The sequence below is a fragment of the Pyrus communis genome, chromosome 8 (assembly GCF_041283825.1).
Source record: "Pyrus communis isolate YQ-2024b chromosome 8, ASM4128382v1, whole genome shotgun sequence".
Classification (NCBI taxonomy): Eukaryota; Viridiplantae; Streptophyta; class Magnoliopsida; order Rosales; family Rosaceae; genus Pyrus; species Pyrus communis.
Window position 1 is genome coordinate 19,221,900 of NC_142572.1, and position 16,180 is coordinate 19,238,079.

Consider the following 16,180-nt stretch of genomic DNA (forward strand, 5'->3'; position numbering starts at 1 on the left):
GATTGAGATTGATGAAAACCCAAGGACTTAAGTACTGCAAATAATTTGTCAAACCAGGCCCGATGGGCTTGTTTCAATCCATACAAGGATTTACGAAGCTTGCAGACATGAGTCGGATAATTTGGATCACTGAAACCAGGAGGTTGCTGCATGTAGACATCTTCTTGAAGGTCACCGTGCAGAAAAGCATTACTGATATCCAATTGATTGAGAAACCAGTCATATTGAACTGCAAGAGATAGAAGAATCCGAATGGTGACAGGTTTTGCAACAGGACTAAATGTTTCCTTGTAATCCAAACCAGCTTGCTGATGAAATCCTTTGGCCACAAGCCGAGCTTTGTAACGGTCTATAGTACCATTTGGATGTTTCTTAACTCGAAACACCCACTTACATCCAACAATATTTTGTTGGGAGGTAAAAGGAACGAGAGACCAAGTGCCGGTTGACTGCAGAGCATTTATTTCATCCTGCATAGCAGCCCTCCAGTGAGCATGTTTTGAGGCCTGAAGATAAGTTGTGGGAAGAATATCAACTGTATCAGGTAAAGGGTGTTTGGTGGCGGAGTAGGCTTTGGGTTTAAAGATACCAGCTTTGGATCTAGTGATCATAGGATGAGTATTAGGAACAGAAGAAGGGGCAGAAGAAGGATTCACTGAAGAGTGCTCAGAAGAGGTCACATGAGGTACTGGAACATCAACAGGTACTGGAAGATCCTCATGAGGTACTGGAACATCAACAGGTACTGGAAGATCCTCTGGAGATACAGGAACATTAACAGATACTGGAGGATGCACGTGAGGTACAGAGTGAGCAGCAGGTATTGTGAATTGCAGATTGACAGACGAATTCACTGGAGAAGTATCAGCAAGAACATTAGGTGCACCAGGAAAGTCAGATGATATACTCTGAAAGGGAAAGGTAGTCTCGTCAAAGATTACATGCCGAGAGATATATACTCGTTGTGTAACTGGATCAAGACAACGATACCCCTTGTGTTGAAGACTGTACCCAAGGAAAACACAGGATTTACTCTTGCTGGACAACTTAGATGTAGTATAGGGTTTGAGCCAGGGATAACAACAGCAACCAAAAATTCTGAGTCGAGAATAATCTGGATGAGTGCCAAAGAGGAGTTCCCAAGGGGACTGCAGTACACCACCAAGGGGAAGGCGATTGATTAGATATGTAGCAGTGGAAAAAGCTTCAACCCAAAACATATGAGGCACTTGAGATTGCACGAAGAGTGTACGAGCAGTTTCAACTAAATGACGATGTTTCCGTTCAACACATCCATTCTGCTCAGGAGTATGAGGACAGCTAAATTGTTGCAAAATGCCATGAAGTTTAAGAAAATTCTGAAATTGATGACTGGTAAACTCACCCCCTGAATCAGAGCGAACAACTTTTATTTTATTACCAAGAGTGTTCTCTACATAGGACTTGTACTCCACAAAGGTTGAAAATACAGAAGACTTGGACTTTAAGGGAAAAAACCAACTATACTTGCTGTGATCATCAACAATAAGCAAGTAATATCTATAGCCACTCACTGATACAACAGGAGATGGTCCCCAGACATCACAGTGCAACAAATCTAGACTTTTAGTAGATACAGATTGATGAGTACCAAAAGGAAGCTTGTGATTCTTTGCTAAAGCACAGTCTTTGTAGAAGAAGGCCAGAGAAGAGTTGCCTTGAACAACAACTTTATTGGTAGACAAGACTTTGCGAAAAATAGCAGAAGATGGATGACCAAGTCGGCTGTGCCATATGCGAACATTAGCAGAAGTACTTACAAGTGCAGTAGGAGTATGAGTGACAGGAGAGAGAACAGATGAACCATGAAGCGGAAAGAAGCCATCTTTAACTTGGCCCCGCAAAAGCGTCCTCCCCGTAAAACGATCCTTGACAGAGGATCCATGAATGTCAAGTGTTAATGAACAATCATTATCTTTAATAAACTGATAAGCAGAGAGAAGACTATGTTTCATTTGAGGCACATGAAGAACATTTTGCAATTTAAACGAGTGAGCAGGAGTATGCAAAATAGATGTGCCAATATGATCTATAGACAGACCTTTACCATCTCCGATGTACACCTTGTCTTCACCATGGTAGGGAGTAGGAGATTGAATATTTGATATATCATTCGTAATGTGAGAGGTAGCACCCGAATCAATGAGCCAAGGATTGGAGGACTTTGCAGTATAGTGAGCACACATGGCAGCAAGTTTAGCTGGAGGAAACTTGCCTGAGATTTCGGGATTCATTCTGTCGAAGCAATCAAGAGCTTCATGATTAGTAGAGCCACAAATTTGACAAGGAGTTTTGGGTCCTGAAGAGGAAACATGACGATTGAATCCAGAATTATAAGATCCTCGAGTGAAACCAGAGTTGAAATTCCCACGATTGGAACCACGATTGTAGCTGCGATTAGAACCACGGTTAAAGCCTCGGGTAGAACCACGATTGTAGCCTCTGTTAGAATTATACCGAAAAGAATTCTGAAGTGGTGATGCTCCAGGATTGTGAGCAGCAAGAGCTTGTGGTGGTGTAGGAAGGAGAGGCGGTTGGCTTTGCAGAAGGCATGAAAGGGCTCAGAAGATGAAAGTTTCTTGCGACGCTCCATGGACAACTCCTTAGCGAGCAACAGGCCATGTAATTCATCCAACGAAGTAGAAGAAAGGCGAAGTAAGATGGAATCAGTGAAAGATTCAAAATCATCAGTAAGACCTGCAAGAGTCGCAGCAATGAGATCACGATCAGTAACAGATGCACCAGCGGCAGTGAGAGAATCGGAGATCTCCTTGATTTGTTGAAGATAGTCAGCCATGGATTGAGAGCCTTTCTGAACATTTTGAAGCTTCGAACGCAATTGATGAATATGTACATCTGAGATACCACCAAAACGCTGCTCAAGCTTGAGCCAGAGATCACGAGCGGAGGAGACACCGACTGTGAACGGAATAATTTCCTCAGATAGCGTCGAATTGAACCAGATAAGCAAATTCTGATCTTTCTCATACCATTGCTCAAAACCTGGATTGATGGAGCGATTTGGAAGAAAGGGAGATGGACAGGGCTTAGTGCCATCAACAATCCCTAGAAGCTTGTAGCGACGAAGAATCGGAGCAAACAAAGCTCGCCACGGCAGATAATTGGATCGCTGGAGCTTGATCGGAACCATACTGCCAATGTTCTGAATCGTGAGAGAATTATACATCTGAGAGGTATTGAGATTTGGGGAAGAGGAATTAGGGTTTGAGGGAGGCACCGACTCAATTGGAGAAGAAGAATCGGAGGGAGACGCCATCAAGATTCAAGAAAAGGAAGCAAGAATCTGAATCGGAGGAGAACAACACCTCAAACAATCACGGCGGAGAAGACGATCGGAGAAGGCGATCAGAGAAGAGCGGAAGAAGGCAGGATCGAAGAAGCCGTGAGGCGGTGTGGCGATGGTACCATGTAGAAAACCAAGATCCACAGTTTCTAAGTATCTCTCATATATTGATTAATCAGATAATCTTACAATGATGCAGCAGTGTATATATAGACAGTACACTGCTCTTACAATTACAATTATATCCTTGTCTAATCTATTTATTTACATAAGAATCATAACAAACATTTAACTAATTTTGCTTGACTCTTTAACTTGTTAATTTGTTATTAGTGCATTTGTAAAGGTTTTTTCGTCGCCAATTCTACGAAAATCCCACTCATATTTTCAGTTGAGGTTTATTTTCCTGGAATTAACAAATCATGTGTGGAACCGGAATATTAGGATCTCCGTTGTGTTAGTCTTGAGTTAACGGGTGACTTGGCACATACCACTTTACAAAGAATCTCACCTCACACTGTGATTTCCTGTAAATTCATATCCAAGACATTATTCACATTATTTATTTGATTAAATTCGATAACATTTGTCTGCGTCTCTTTCGGTAAAAGAAAAGCGACTTTCATACTCTCATTTATACTCATACACACCTCTATCTAGAGCCTTAAAATTTAATAAATCAAAAGAAATTCAATAGACAAAAATAATAAAAGAAGTGCAGAAAATGAAAATGAGATTAGTACCCGATAAATAAAATAGTTTTAATTAGACTTAATTTGAAACTAGTTTTATTATAGGAAATGGTAGCAATTTTTAAACTCCACCTTATGCACTCGATATTAAATATTTTACAATCTTTTATGCACTTAAATTTACATGAAGATCCAACCTTTATTCAAATCTACTTATTGGGCACCAATTTCAGCATCTTAAATCCTATGCAGTATGATTGGGGTTCCATGTTGTGGCTGCACAGTAATGTACATAACAGGAGCATGAGTGTATGAGGGAGAGAGCTCGAAAGTAAAATGTTGAAGAATCATAACCGGAGCCATCTTTGATTTTATCACAGAAAAACCTTGCGCAACTCCTTCAGCAAATCTCTCTGGCTTGAACTCCTCAACATCTTCACCCCAATATTTTGGATCAGTGTGAAGAATCAGAGTAGAAAACACAAATCTACCACAGCAGCTGGGATGGAAAGCCCTGCCGTATTGGTTTTCTGGAAGGTGTGCCCATACATAAGTAGCAAATGTGAATGTAACCTCAAAACTACATTCAGTATTATCGAAACCTGCGAAAAAAGTGATCGGGTAAGGAAGTAAGATATTTGTGGATGCAAATTTCTTCCTTCTTGATCTTGAACAAAATTGCACCTACAAAACAAATAACACCTTAGGTCAAAGCCAAGAGCCTCGCGTGCCCATGATGAATTAGGGGGGGGGGGTTTGGCCAAAGAACCTCCAATGCCAAATTTAGAATTTTGAGGGAAAATTGTTTGAAGAATTTAGAGAATTTAGCAAGAGAATTGGAATTGGGTTTTGGAGAGAATGAAAGGGTTTTTATAGGAGTGTGGCCGGCCTCCTTGGGTGAGAGAGGACTGGCCACTTGGCTCTCTTTGTGGACTAGGTTCTTGATTTGTGTTTACTTGGGCATAATTGAATAATTAACTAATTAATTAGCCAATTAATAGAATAATTGCCTAATTGATTGGCTAGTTAGTATAATAAAAAGGGAAAGATTTGAGAGTTACCTCATGGAAAGGATTTGATGAGGATGGATGAAATAGGTTTTGAATTGTTACCTATTTTGGGGACTTTTGATTTGACTAAGAGATGATTGCCTGCTACTCGCGCATAGGAATCCCGATGTGCCTCAAGAGTATTCTTGTCCTTTTAATCCAAAGATCAACATGTCACATTGTGATTATTTTTTGCTCCACAACATTTGCATTCAGTATCATGAAACCTGCGAAAAAAGTGATCGGGTAACGAAGTAAGACATTTATTGAGGACATTGTTATCCATGTTTGTAATAGAGACTACATGCGTATATCATAATGTCAAGCTCAATTTAGCAACTGGTTTTACTATAACTAAAAGGATGTGACAACTGCACAAAAATGTTGACAACGAACATCGAGTGATATTAAAGCGCACATGGCCAGACGCGGATCCATGCACAGGGTAATCTGGAAAAGTTAGCTTAGGTGACTTTGAAATTCTGGGATTGTTATTTAGGTAAAACTCCTTCAGCAAATCTCTCTGGGTTTAATTCATCAATGTTTTCACCTCAATATATTGGACAATAGTGAAGAAACATAGTCAGCAGCACAAATTCAAACCCCAGCTGGGATATTGGAAATGCCTGCAGCCTCCTACATTGATTTTGTTTTGGGTGTGCCTCTATAGAGCGGATATAACCTTCGAACTTCCTTTAATATAATCGACACTTGCACACAACAAAAAATCCGGTTAATGAATTGCGTTTAAATTGATGTTCATATTCACTTATCACATTGTTAACCACATGTGTATAATATTAAAGATGAAGAATTGTTTTTTTGTTATGGTAAATAATTGTGGTACATGTAATATTAAGCAGGAAGCGACTTACAATCTTGATGTAATTTAGGGCATTTGAATCAAGTGTGTTCTTTCCACACAGACGTAGGACTTCTTCTCTTGGTTTTTCTTGCCAACTTGGATGAGCTTGAGGGGGAATGTTAGAGTGTAGAGGATAATATTATTCAATTGTTGCCATGTGTCAATATATAGAATAGCCAGATGTCACAAGTGTATTGACGACTCTTTAGTTAGTTATCTGTGGTTGTATTTATATAAACAAATCTTGTAATAATTGTTGATATAATGAAAATACAGTTTTCCCTCTCTACTTTCTCTCTCTTCGAGCTCTCTTAGTTTCCATTTCTGCAACCATAGCTCAATCTTACTGTTATCAATCCTCAATTATCAATCTATTTTGATCTTGTTCATTACATTGTAATAGTAAACTCAGCAAATAATTTGCACCCACTTCACCATTTCCATGGCTGCTTTCTCTTTTCTGCAGATTATACCCCTTAATATTGCTTTGATTTCGTTGTCCAAGTTGTACCTCATCCTGTTCTTTTTAGTGGGTATGAATCTGTACCGAGAGAGAAACTAACTTGGGCTGACAAATGTTCATGAAATTTAAACTCAAGACATGGTTTAACAAAGCGAAAACCGAATGCCACTAGCCCAAGTAGTAATATGCAAATAAAAACTACATAATAAAGTATTGTTAGTTTTAATAAGTGCGTAGCAGTATACCTTTCGCCGGGGAAAGTACTAAAACAGCTTGCTTTTTTGCAGCTCAAATATTTTCTTCTCTTCGTAGTTGCTTCCATAGGCTGTTCTGGCTATAACATCACCAGCAAGGTTTTGAAATTCAGGAGCCACATCTAGTTCACATTTTCCTTCATGTCCCACTAAACTTTCCCATCGATTAATCAGACCAGACAACTGGTTACAAATGCAGGCACCATCCCCTGTAAGTTATTTATTTATTTATTTATATTTTTTTTTAACCAGAAACCAGAAAGTAGGAAGTTATTTGATTAATTAGTGTAAAGCTATAACCGAATAAAGTTGAGGTTTTATCATAAATTTAATTGATAATTTTTTAGTCTCTCATCCAGTGTGCTTTATCTTTAGTCATTAGATTAAATAAATTAAATAATAAGAGAAAATAGAGTGTCTTTATCATTTTCTTTTTTTTTTTAAAGAAATTTTGAAAGTTATGGACAGGTTAAGCTCACACTCATCCAATTGGGTTCAATTTTGGTAACAAATTGGAACCAACTTGGGGGAGACCCAAGGAGCAACTTGAAGGGAAGTCTGGCAGGGACAAGGATTGTCTGCCTTCCCACTTCCGGTACCCTCTCATGCCTTCTTATTTTGTGTGGTTACGGTTAAACCACGTCAACATTTTATATTGTTTTTTTTATAGAGATAATTAGACAAAAATAAATAGTAATATAAAATATTGACGTTATTTAACCGTGATCACATAAATAAAAAGATACGAAAGGATACCAAAAGTGGAAGAGCAGACAATCCTTGTCTGTCTGGCAGATCCCATACCCAACTTTTTCAGTCGAAGTTTTGGGGTCAGCATCCATATTTAGAACCCAACTGAACTATAGACAAAATTACAGGAGTAACATTGAGATTTGTGGTCCTGCTCACCTCACCATTTTGTTTATCAAATTTTATTCACAATATAAATTTGGATACAGCATGAACACGCACTCGTGACGAATTATATCATCAGAGCCAATTGAGCGACACATTTGACAAGGTTTAATTCATTAAAATCTTAAAAAATGACATAATATGACGTGATAAAGTTTAATGTATCAAAATCTTTCCTCATTCGGGTTTGTACCATACAGTTATTGGAAAAATTATTTCAATTTCACATTTTGATTTCGAATGTCATTAACAACTTCATTGTTGAATGAGTTTTGTAAAATAGGACTCGTTTGAGAGCGATTATGGGCAAACCGAAATCACTTGTAGAGTATCTAGTACAAAAATTAGGCTCCGCATGAGAATTAATCAATTAAAAGTGAGTTCTTTCGATACCAAATCAATACAACAACAACAACAGTAAAGTCCTTTCCCATTAAATGGGGTCAGCTATATAAATCTTAGAACGACATTGCGCTCAGTTCTGTGTCACATTTTCTGTTAGTTCCAAGTACTCAAAATCTTTTCTTAGAGTCTCTTCCAAAGTCTTCCTAGGCTTTCCTCTACCCCTTGGGTCTTGAACCTCTGTCCTGTAATCGCATATTCTAACCGGAGCCTCAGTAGGCCTTCATTTCACATGTCTAAACCACCGTAATCGATTTTCTCTCATATTTCCTTCAATTTCGGTTACTCCTACTTTACCTCGGATATCCTCATTCCTGATCTTATCCTTTCTCGTGTGCCTACACATCCAACGAAGTATTCTCATCTTCGCTACATCTATTTTATGTACGTGTTGATGCTTCACTGTCCAACATTCCATACCATAAAGCATGGATGTCCTATAAAATTTTCTCTTGAGCTTCAGTAGCATACAACGGTCACACAACACACCGGATGCACTCTTCCACTTCATCCATTCAGCTTGTATTCTATGGTTGATGTCTCAATCCAACTCTCCGTTCTTTTGCAAGATAGATCCTAGGTAGCGAAAGCGGTCGCTCTTTGGTACTTCTTGGTCTCCAACCCTCACCTCTAACTCATTTGAGCCTTCGTTTGCACTAAACTTGCATTATATATACTCTGTCTTTGACCGACTTAAGCAAAGACCTTTAGATTCAAATACTTCTCTCCAAATGTTAAGTTTCGTATTTACTCATTTCTGAGTTTCATCTATCAAATCACTAATGTATAAAATCAGTTCTACAAAAAGAAGCCATCTAAATGAGGTGAAAGATTTTCTTCATACATGTATACTACCTTCACGACATCATATGTTAATCATGAGAAATTTTTCAATGTGTCGAAAAAACGGTCAAATTCACTAAATATCATAATACAATCGATGATTTTTTTTTTTTGAAGTTTCAAACTAATTGTTAATCATATTTATATGTCATATATAATTCAAGTAGCACGAAAATAATACGATAACAGTATAATCGTGTCATGACTAAACGAGAGCCGACTATTGTTGTTGAGATTTCGACACTCACTTTTTGACACTGCAAATGGACCATGAGAGAGAGTTGTATGGTTGGCGTCTACCAGTAATCCTACAATTGTCAAACTGACACTTGCAAACTTTGAATATTGGCAGTTGGATGGGATATGAAATCGCGACTGGTCATTATAATTGGAGATTTGGGGATTTCGTGATTATATCCATTCATCGTACATCGTGCGATCAGTTTTCTTTAGGTACTATTTAAATTTAATTTTAAAATTTAAATTTTAAATGATTTCTAATTGCATAATGTACGATGAATGGATATGATTACGAGATCTCCAGCAAAAGGATTTGACGAGGATCCCTTTCCATTAGAATTAAGGGAACTTTAACGAAAAACCATATTTTTTACACTAAAAAGTCAATCTTGATACTATTTATTTTACCTTTTATTTTGTTCTTATCATTAAAACTCAAAATTTTCAAGCCATTTTCATTAGTTTTCCTTATAATTAATCTTGAGAGACAAGTCGACAGCATGGCCAGTGTACTCTCCTATTCACGTGCCACATACATCATATGCTTCCAAAAGGACGTCACTCTTTCTTTCATGTTGGACGACGACATAATATTCAGATTCCGATGTGTGTCACTGTGGGCCCCCATGAGATTGCCTACGAGTCCGTTTCTTTTCAGCTCTTTACTACCATCGCACGTGTCACTACGTGACTATGTCGCCCATCAAGGAGTATAAGGAGCAAATTCCCTCGAGATAACATTTCTTGATTTTTATTTTATTGAGTTATAAAAAAATTTCGAAACACAATTGGTTGAAGATAATTGCTCTATTCATAGATAGTGCCATAACACATACGGACTCAACAGTAAACGATGAGCGCAACGTTTACTGTCGTCAGAAATAACACTTTGTGCAAGTCGAACATGTGTTGAAGAAACTAAACCAAAGAATTCTTTCATCACATTGTTAACAAAAACATTGACAATGTTGTTAGTTTCTTTCCTATTTATATATATATATATATATAAAGCAAATCAAAATAGCTATTTTGTTCAAACAACCCAAAAGAACATTGTCAAATTCTAAAACAAATATTTCAAAAAAAGAAACAAAGAACGATAATATGACTAGACGAACTCTGGGAGCTTCAAATCCTTATCCTTCCCTACTCTAACTCTCTGAAACTTTCAGTCTGTTATGCGTTTGAAAGTTGAACCTTTCAAAAGATCTTTCTGTTAAGATTTGTTTTTCCAATAAGAAGAAGAAGAACCCTACTTTCCCCTGCTTCAAATATTTCAAATTTACAGTGACAAAAAACATTTTTTTTCTGTTTTCGATTTGGAGAAAAAAAGATATGCAGTCGAATTTTGAAACAGCAGAGATTGGTAATCAACAGTTCATGGATTCTAGGTCATCAGTTTTACCAATCTTCAGTCCTCAGAAGCAAAACCAGAACCATTTCCTTCAACAGTTTCATCAGCAGCAGCCGTTTAGTCATGTCAGTCAAATAGCTCAACCGATTCCGATTACCCACGACCTGTTTCAACGACAGAATCATCTCCAGTTCCAAGCATTGCTGCAGCAGCAGCAGCAAGAACAGCAGGAAGAAAGCAGGCTGCCATGGCAGCCGAGCCCTCTAAGTTTCAAGCTTGGTCTCAGTGAAAACAGTGGACCACATAACTTAGGATTCAAAAATTGGCAAACCCAAGAATATTATGGGATTATAAGAGAACCCATGTGGTAATTTTTGTTGATATTGGAGAAATTTACGTGCTTTTTTGTTGTACTTGTTCTGTGTTCTCTCTGTTTTTCATGCTGACCTTGTTTTTACCCCCCACGTGTTTGTGTTAATGCAGCAGTTGGAAGCCTCTTGACGCGATAGTCCCCGACACAACAAACAACAGGCAGAGGCAGGAAGAAGGGGAGAGATGCAGGGACTTGGAGGAAAAACACAGGCTTTATGGTGAGCTTGAAGCAATCTATAACCTTGCAAAGATGGGGGAGGGTAATCAGAATCAAACTGGCTCTGGCTCTGCTCTCACCGGCGAAAACTGCCTGAAAAATGTGGGATTTCCTGTGGTTTTTGGTGATTCTAATGGCCTCAATGTTGCTCCAGCTGATACATTTAGGGAAGATAACAGATCGGAAGACTCCATTGGAGAAGAGGTGTTGGTGAGGAAGATTCGAAAGAGGAAGAGGAAAATGAAGGAGCAATTAAGTTCAATGACTAGGTTTTTTGAGAACTTGGTGAAGCAGGTTGTGGATCACCAAGACAATCTTCATAAGAAGTATTTGGAAGTGATTGAAAAAATGGACAAAGAGAGAAGGGAGAGAGAAGAAGCATGGAGATGTCAAGCGGAGGAGAACCATAAGAGAGAAGCCATGGGCAAACTCCATGAGCAGGCTATAGCTTCAAGCAGAGAAGCTCTCATTGTTTCATACATTGAGAAAATCACTGGCCAAAGAGTCAACCTTCCTCCTAGGGAAATCCCATTGTTGTTGCAGCCCGATAATTCAAGCGAACCTGAAACCGCAGAGGAATTGACACCCTCCAAAGCTGATAACGCAAATAGCAGATGGCCTCAAAAGGAAGTCGAGGCTTTGATTCTAGTGCGCAGTAGTGTAGAGTCGAAATTTGCGGAACTGGGGTCAAAAGGGCATGTTTGGGAAGAGGTGAGTGCTTTAATGGCTTCAATGGGCTATCAGAAAAGTGCCAGAAGGTGCAAGCAAAAGTGGGAGAACATCAACAAGTACTTTAGGAAAACCAAAGACGCTGCGAAAAAGCGTCCTCTGAAGTCGAAAACTTGTTCTTATTTTAGTCAATTGGGTCAGCTGTACTCAAAAACACCAACCGTCCCTTCATCTTCGTCTTCGGTTAGCATGGATGTTAGCATTCAAAGGCAAGGATGTTCGGAGCTTTTAGAAGCCTTTATTGCAGGAAGAGAGACGGGAGTTACACATAATCTGCCAAATGGGAATTTTGCAATCTCCGAAAAGGGTTCGAGTAGGTTGGATTTCAATGGCATTGGTGATGGTAAAGTAGAACATGTGCAAGGAGACTCTGGGAAGGAGAAGGAAAACGATGAGGATGATGAAAACATGGATGAAAGAGAAGAGATAGATGGTGATGATTCTGACGAATAAGGTAGAGCATAGCCATCGGACAAAACTAGGAAGGTACGCCACTTAATCATAGCCTGTAGTTCTTTTGTTAACCTAGGAATTTTGATGTGTTTTTGGCTATTTGCTTGAGTTTCAAGCATTTTTTTAGTAGTGTTTGTTGCTGACAGAGTTTGAAGTTGAATTAAATTTTCCTTTTTGGATATAACATATTGATTAATATTGGAAAATGTTGGTTATGTCTACTTACGCATTGAACTAGTAATTCGTATTCATGTATATATTACTCATTTTCGCTTTAATTAGGTCATAGGTGCAATGAAAATGACAAGTAACCACAACGATCTTTCTGTTTACAAAATCGGTAAATAATAAAAAGAGCGTTCCATTTACGGCAAAACCCAAAAGACCTATCCTGTAAGCTATCTCCCGGAAAAAGGACGTATAGTTTAGAAACTAAACCAAGAAAGCCTAGGAAATGTTGCCCTTTGTACCACCAAACACAAATGATATTTGCCATATATGGAAATATTGGATGAAGGATGCATGATAAGCAAATATACTAGGCCATTTTAGTTGATATCGACACTCAAAGGAAAAGAATCAAGTACCCAAAGAAATTTCAGGGCAGATAAAAGTCGTAAGCTTCCCAATCATTTAGCAACTCCTCCAAATGCAAAGGAGCTTCAGTGGTTGGGGTTGACATTAATGACCCATTTCTACAGTTATTTGTGCAATCAACAATCTTCGTATTCAGTTCACAAAGCTTTGTGAAGTCGGTATGGAGAAACTCAGATATGCTAAGTTGCCCTTCATTGAGATCCGTTATGAAGTTCCGCGGCATATCACTGTCACTAGTGTTAGGTAAGAATCCATCATGGCAATCTGGTTCTGCTTCTGTATTTTTTTCTTCAATTCCATTGTTTGCTGGTCTGCGTTCTTCTTTGGTAAAATGCGAATCGGTCTCTACTGATGACGCAGCTTCTGTAGCCAAGTCTTCAATGGTTTTCCTCTCATTTCTAGACCTTTCTGATTGGTTTTCTTTTGCCTTCTTCCTTAAGATAGAGTTCCAGTAGTTCTTGATCTCATTGTCTGTACGACCTGGAAGCCTTCCAGCTATCAATGACCATCTACATGTGCCGAGAACTATGAAACACCCATAACTAGGACATACTACTTAACGAAGCGTACAAGGTTTACGTAACAATAAGTACCTGTTGCCTAATAGTTTGTGGAGTCTGATGATCAATTCTTCTTCTTCTTGTGTAATGTTGCCTCTCTTGATATCAGGTCTCAGATAATTCAACCATCTAAGCCTACAACTCTTCCCACATCTCTTCAGACCTGCACCGAATATGCATATTTCATAAACATTCATGCGTTGTAACTAAGAAGCTCGTACGTAGAATTGAAGCCAACTCACCTGTTTCCCTCGATAGTTTCTCCCATCTCCCTTCGCCGTGCTCTCTGACATAATCGAGCAGAATTTGGTCTTCAGCATCAGTCCAAGCTCCTCTGCGCAGTCCATCCTTCTCACAACGGGAGCTTCTTCCCATTTCTCACTCACTTGATTCTGTCTCTCTCCTTTTCTTTCAGAACTGCACTTTATCGCGCCATTGTCTTTGGAAGTGAACGATTTTATATACAAGGTTCTGTTGTTTAGTCCAATAATACTATAAGAAGACATAGAAATCTGTTGGTTTGTTGTTTAATCTAATATTAATATAAGAAGACTTTGAAATATGTTGGTTTAGTTGTTTAATCCAATATTATTATATGAAGACTTAAAATCTGTGAATAATTTGTTAATCAACTTTTTAACAACGTGGTTAGGATCAAAATTGAAGAATTGAACCGACAGAAAAAATGGTATCAGATTTTTGAATTTTCGTGTGTGAAACGATGTGTTCAATCCAACGGTTAAAAAGAAAACAGGGAAATGTATGAGGTCAAAGGGGAGGTGCAAAAATCACTCATGTATTAACTTGTGATGAGCGGATGAACATGAATGACTTTTTAACGCTAAAAGTACCGAGCAGTGTTTGTTTGTGTCCAAATTTTCTTCTAGGCCGCCCGCTCCGACCGAAAAGAGAGAAGCAGTGATCAATTACAAAACTATTGATATGGTGGTGGTTTTTCAGTTGGAGTGATGTGTTGCCTAGGTTATGACAGGTATGGATTTTGCTTAATTAATCACTAGTTAATGATATCATAGAACTTGGTTGTATTGTTAATTACCTTATTTAGTTGTCACTTTCACCCGCAATGCCACTTTATGAAGCTACAAAACAAATTAGGGCCGGCTAGATTTTGATTCTCGGGTCCTCCACTGGGGGGAATATTGCAGATGAAATGTAATTGGAACTTAGAAGGCAGGTAGGAATCAGCTTATTATATCTGGGTAGTTGCATGATTAACAACTATAATTAGCATTGAATCTGATTTTTGGATGTTGGTTTAACAGTTAGGTTAAATTGCACCGGAAGTCCTTGTACTCGGATTTTCACTTTCGTCCTTGTATTTCTTTTTGGTTGCATTTGAGTTTTGTTTTCATTTTCCGTCCAATTCGTCAACTAAGTTGATTTCCACATTTAGAGGCGGATGGACATTCAAGTCAAAGTGATCCCAAGACTATGCGGAGTCCAACAAATATACATGTGAGGTTTTTTGAGGAATTTCCAAATGTTTGGTGTGGGTTCCTTTTGTGTTTATCAAATATTTGATGTAAAGCTTGCTAGGCGTATCTCGAAAGTTGCATCGACAACACTCAGACAAATTCTCTCTGTATCACTCATCATATTGTTTTGGCATGTGTCGGTATCTGTTGACATGTGCGCACCATGTTTGACGAAATGCCTCCATGAAGAAATTGATTTTTTTGCGTGTGTTTTATTTCTATCTTAAAACTTGTAGTTAACATTGTGACCCACTAACATTTTCACGCAATCAATCTTCACTTGGACAACCCTGGAAGTTTGTCGTATTTGATGACCGGTGTAACGCTCCTAACTTAAAAAACATAAAAATAATAAAAACGACTAGGACGAAAGTGTAACAAAATAAATTAATGGGACGAAAGTAAAAATCAGGGTGACATACACAGACCTTTTGTAATTCAGACGAACAATTATGCGGCTGAAAGCCTGAAACCAAAACAATTTGTTTTTAATTTTACTGTGTCAAACGGTGAAAGATATGGCTAGAAAACAATGAAAGTTGGTCGGCTTTGTGGTTGAGATGAAAGGGCTTTATTCCCTACTTGCAAACGAGCACAAATTTCCAAATAGTTTTGTTCTTGCTCTGAGACTGTGAGGACCCCGATTTAGTGTGTGTTTTAGATCCAAATCCAGCACAATTTTTATTTGTTTCTTGTTGCATTTGTTTCAGAAAACCGAGGGTTGGGTTATTAGTTTATTGGATCATTGATACCTCACTTGTCTTGGTATTAGATTAGTTGGAATAATCATTATCTTTTTATGGTAAGTTTGATGTTTACAATTATCGTTATTTAGAGAGAGTGAGAATATGTCTAATGGAAAAATATATAAATGTTTTCATTTACATATTTCTACGAAGATGAATAATCTACATTCCTTTATTAGGAAATTACAAAGAAAAGATGTGAAATGCCCTATTTTTCATATTATAAAAGAGATGCCTAAGTTTAAGCTTGAAGAACGAGAATGTAAAGGCAACGCCTGCTCAGCTAGCTTAATCCACGTCTACAAAACTTAAATAGATGGTAGGGCTAAGATTTTTGGCCGAAATCCGGATCCCTACCCGATTACCCCCGAACCGAACAAACCTGAAAAGAAAAATATGTTTTTTATATGTTACAAAACAAAGGAGACATTGGATGAGGGAGAGAATGATCTCAACCGTTCATGTATCCCCAAACACAATTACTCTCTCTCCTCTCTTACTCGAATAAACTCAAACATAGAGGACAAGTCCTCAATTTCTCGACTTGATCTCTCGCTCTCTCTAACTCTCACTTGCTAATGCTAGTGACG

General features: G+C 38.2%; 2 protein-coding genes across 6 annotated transcripts; one reads left to right on the forward strand and one right to left on the reverse strand.

Moving 5' to 3' along the window:
* The first annotated feature begins 10,009 nt into the window (after positions 1–10,009).
* LOC137718736 (uncharacterized) lies at positions 10,010–15,063 on the forward strand. Of its 5 annotated transcripts, XR_015965693.1 has the most exons (4): positions 10,012–10,787; positions 10,904–12,224; positions 14,236–14,339; positions 14,763–15,063. XR_015965693.1 is itself a non-coding variant. In XM_088699155.1 (3 exons), exons 1-2 carry the CDS (start codon positions 10,402–10,404, stop codon positions 12,189–12,191), a joined length of 1,674 nt encoding a protein of 557 aa, XP_088555281.1. In that variant the 5' UTR covers positions 10,012–10,401; the 3' UTR covers positions 12,192–12,224; positions 14,763–15,063. The 5 variants fall into 5 exon arrangements, 4 of the variants coding, with proteins under 4 accessions (XP_088555282.1, XP_088555281.1, XP_088555280.1 ...); XM_088699155.1 differs by lacking the exon at positions 14,236–14,339; XM_088699154.1 differs by lacking the exons at positions 14,236–14,339; positions 14,763–15,063 and adding an exon at positions 13,458–13,908.
* Positions 12,659–13,723, reverse strand: LOC137718148 (transcription repressor MYB6-like). Its single transcript, XM_068457651.2, has 3 exons — positions 13,591–13,723; positions 13,382–13,511; positions 12,659–13,297 (listed from the first exon to the last, which is right to left on the reverse strand). Exons 1-3 carry the CDS (start codon positions 13,721–13,723, stop codon positions 12,790–12,792), a joined length of 771 nt encoding a protein of 256 aa, XP_068313752.2. The 3' UTR covers positions 12,659–12,789.
* Positions 15,064–16,180: the final 1,117 nt, after the last annotated feature.

What these genes read in the sequence shown, in the direction of transcription:
- LOC137718148 (XM_068457651.2), bottom strand. Translation starts at nt 13,723, where the DNA reads ATGGGAAGAAGCTCCCGTTGTGAGAAGGATGGACTGCGCAGAGGAGCT. An exon ending in GAAACTATCGAGGGAAACAG is followed by an intron (nt 13,512 to 13,590) that starts GTGAGTTGGCTT and finishes TATTCGGTGCAG; the next exon opens with GTCTGAAGAGATGTGGGAAG. An exon ending in CACAAACTATTAGGCAACAG is followed by an intron (nt 13,298 to 13,381) that starts GTACTTATTGTT and finishes CGGCACATGTAG; the next exon opens with ATGGTCATTGATAGCTGGAA.
- LOC137718736 (XM_088699155.1), top strand. Translation starts at nt 10,402, where the DNA reads ATGCAGTCGAATTTTGAAACAGCAGAGATTGGTAATCAACAGTTCATG. An exon ending in ATTATAAGAGAACCCATGTG is followed by an intron (nt 10,788 to 10,903) that starts GTAATTTTTGTT and finishes GTGTTAATGCAG; the next exon opens with CAGTTGGAAGCCTCTTGACG.